The 3,955-nt window shown below is 34.6% G+C and overlaps 1 protein-coding gene across 1 annotated transcript; it reads left to right on the plus strand.

Moving 5' to 3' along the window:
- The first annotated feature begins 417 nt into the window (after positions 1–417).
- On the plus strand, positions 418–3,549 carry LOC120201944 (probable aldo-keto reductase 2). The gene is made up of 4 exons (XM_039202455.1): positions 418–632; positions 816–989; positions 1,077–1,086; positions 3,337–3,549. The coding sequence occupies exons 1-4, from the start codon at positions 418–420 to the stop codon at positions 3,547–3,549; spliced, it is 612 nt and encodes a 203-aa protein (XP_039058386.1).
- Positions 3,550–3,955: the final 406 nt, after the last annotated feature.

Here is a 3,955-nt window from a genome sequence, read left to right on the forward strand (position 1 = left end):
AAATAAATCAATCCATACTAATAAATTATTTAAAATAAATCAATCCATATTTTATAATAATTTATTTTAAAATAAATTATTTTATAATAAATTATTTTAAATAAATTATTTTATAATAAATTATTTTAAAATAAATAACCTTATTAAATTATTTAAAATTATTTTAATAAATAATCATATTTTATAATTGTTCTTGAAGAGGTTTGAAGACCTTTGAAGACATAAAACCATGTCTGCACCAAGAAAAGCTCGCGCAGACGTTAAAAGAGCTTCTGTCTTCTAAAAAACAAACGGTCTGCAAAGCCTAATGTCTGCGCGTGGTCTGCGCGACGTAGACATAAGAGGTTTTAAGAGGTTTGAAGAGGTGGAACAGTGAAAACAAACACATGCCAAGTGTCGGCACAGGGACTTGGATGCATGGGGATGTCTGCTTTCTACGGTCCACCGAAGCCAGAACCGGACATGATTGCTCTTATCCTCCATGCAATAAACTATAGGGTTATCTTTCTTCATACCTCCGATGTTTATGGTCCCCACACCACTGAAATCTTTGTCGGAAAGGCACTCAAAGATGGTGTTAGAAATAAGGTCGAATGGGCATCTAAGTTTGGTATAGATTATACAGATGGGAAGTGACCTTGCTTATGTGAGGGCACTTGAAACGTCTTGGTGTTGATTGTATTGACCTTTATTATCAGCATCAGGTAGATAACAGGGTCCCCATTGAAGTCATGGTTTGTTTTTGTTTCAATTTTGTTTTGTCCTTTGTTATTATTGGTGTTATGGATTTAAATTGTGATATTTTGAATACCCAGATTGGAGAACCTTAATAAACTAGTTGAAGAAGGGAAGGTGAAGTACATAGGTTTATCTGAGGTGTCTGCATCGACTATTAGGAGGGCTAATGATGTTCATCCAATAACTGTTATGCAATTGAAGTGGTCATTGTGGTCTAGAGATGTGGAGGCAGATATTGTTCCTACTTGCAGGTTGTTTATCAACAAGACCTAATGATTTTTGTTAAAAAATTACTGATTTGGGTTCTTGTTTTAATGGGATTGTTTGAATTCTTTCAGGTGGCGTTTGGTTCGCTGGAATGTTTCTGAGGGAATTGAAATCTGTCAGGAATTGGAATCCAATTCCATATTTTGTTTGGTTCGCAGACATGTCAGATGAATTTGATATCTGTAATATAAAATGACATGATTACCCTTCTTGTTTTTTTGCTTAATTTTAGTTTGTTTTATAAATTACATGTAGCAATATATTATAAAAAATTTAAAAAAATTAAATTTTAATTTTATTGATTAATTATTTATTTCAATAAATTATAAAAATCATGTTAATAAATATCATAAGTTAAAATTATCCCAATTAGGGATGGACATGGGGCAGGTAGAATCGGGTTTTTGGTCCACCCGACCTGAGAACAACGGAACCTCCATCCGAGACCCGACCCGACCAAAATAAAGTTTCACCCGACCCGACCCGAATATATGAATTAGAAACCCGACGCGACCCGAAATAATAATAAAATATTTTTATTCAATAAAAACAATGACTTAATTGAAAAAAATATATAGAGAGGAGTATTATTGTAATTATTCCTAAATATATAAGGTAAAATTAATATTTTTCGGGTCGGGTATTTTTCACCCTAAACCCGAACCCGACCCGAATATCACACTTAAAAAAACCCAACCCGACCAAAATAAAGTTTCACCTGACCCGACCCGAATATATGAATTAGAAACTCGACCCGAAATAATAAAAAAAATATTTTTATTCAATAAAAACAGCGACTTAATTGAAAAAATTATATATAGAGGGGTATTATTGTAATTATTCCTAAATATATAAGGTAAAATTATATATATTTTCGGGTCGGGTATTTTTCACCCTAAACCCGAACTCGACCCGACCTAAATATCACACTTAAAAAAACTGACCCGACTCGACCAAAATAAAGTTTCACCAGACCCGACCCGAATATATGAATTAGAAACCCGATCCGACCTGAAAAAATAAAAAATATTTTTATTCAATGTATGAATAAGTTACCAAAAGATTGATGAGGGTAGTATGGTCAAATTTCAATTCCCTCCAACAAGGGAATTGAATTCCATAATAAAATGGATGGAATTCACTTTCCCTCATTTGATGGAAAGTTGAAGCCATGAGGGATTCCAATTCCCTTAGAAAACTTAAACCAAACATGGTGAAATTAGATTCCAATTCCCCCTAATTCCAAGGGATTCAATCGAACCAAACGCTACCTCAGGGAACTTGGGATTGGGATTGTTGCTTACAGTCCTTTGGGGAGAGGGTTTTTTTTCATATAGGCCGAAAATGGTGGAAACTTTGGGCGAGGGTGACTTCAGAAAGGTTTGTTCTTTGTAGATATGTTTCACCATTGCATATTTGTACTTTCAGTCATATCTAATTTCACTTTTTTGGTGTATATTCTTAATTGAGATATGTAATTAAGAGAAAATCTACATCTATACTGGCATAAGAAAATTAAGAATTTATGGACATGAGAAGAGTTTTTGTATCTGACATCTAGTATTTCCTTGATGCTTAAGTTGTTCTGCAACAGTCTCCTATTTGCTAGCATACTTACATTACTTGGACTTTGGGAGTGAGTGTTGGAAGGGTCATTTGAGGTTCATATCATATCTCCATTCCCACATCCGTAAAAGTTTTGGACACAGATACTTTAAAGCACATGAAGAGTTGGAGCAATGTAGGCATCCTCTATAACAAATACCCCTGGATTTTAGTTTCAAGGTGTCTAATTGCTAACCTCATATAAATTTGGTTTAACTAGATATTGACGTTTACTAAGTTGAAATTTTCCATTTAGTCTCTATCTATCATGTGGTAATGGCTGAGTAGTTTAGAACTGGAGTTCGATCATATTTGTCACATTTTTCTCTTTTCTGCCATTATGTAGTGAATCACATACATCAAGCAACCACCTAGTGAAACAAAATGGTGAGGTGGTAATCTTAGAGTCCTTTTCAAATATTTTTGTCAAAACTATATTTAATAGTAATGCCCTCAATCCACACATAGAGAATTTCTGAGGAGTCTGTTATCGTATATATGATAGTAATTATTAGCTTCTTCTTAAGTCTCACTATAAGCAAATCAATTTAAATTATCTGATGTGCCTTGTATTGACCTTTCTAAAATTTGTGTTATTAATCAAAGTCATGAGCTCTCTGAAATGTCTTTGAATCATACATATGTATTATTTATAAAGAATTTTGGTGTCGGTCATCTTTATTTTTGAACGAGATAATCATTTGAAAGAATGTTTGTTTGTCACAGTATCTTCCAACATTCCAAGGTGAAAATCTCGAGCACAACAAACGACTGTATGATCGAGTTAATGGGATAGCAAGAAAGAAGGGGTGCACCCCATCACAGCTTGCATTGGCCTGGGTTCATCACCAAGGGAATGATGTGTCCCATTATTGGAACCACCAAGGTCGAAAACTTCAACCAGAAGATCCGAGTTTTGTCCATAAAATTAACACCTGAAGAGATGGCGGAGCTGAAATCCATTGCTTCAGTAGATTCCGTGAAAAGAGACCGATATAGCATGATAACTCCATAAAAAGGTCACATTTTGGGACCTTTTCACTTAAGTTATCGAATGTCTAAGAGCTTATTTAGGACCATGTAACATGTGGTTGAATTCAGTTTGTCGCGGTATTCTAATTCGTCATCAGTGTTGCCTTATGGGGAAGGTGTTTGTCTAATGATGTGCAGGAATTGAGAGCAATGAAAGGAGAAAGGGAAATGTCGTGACATAAATAGACTGCTGAGCATAATGAAAATGCCGAGTTGGATTGGCATTTCAAAAGCGAGCAAAGTGTGAGAAGATATTTTTGAAGCCAACTGTCTCCCAATTTCACCAAGAGCGAGAAATCCACCTGGATTAGCA

Source organism: Hibiscus syriacus, unplaced genomic scaffold (genome assembly GCF_006381635.1).
Source record: "Hibiscus syriacus cultivar Baekdansim isolate YM2019G1 unplaced genomic scaffold, ASM638163v2 tig00008013_pilon, whole genome shotgun sequence".
Classification (NCBI taxonomy): domain Eukaryota; kingdom Viridiplantae; phylum Streptophyta; class Magnoliopsida; order Malvales; family Malvaceae; genus Hibiscus; species Hibiscus syriacus.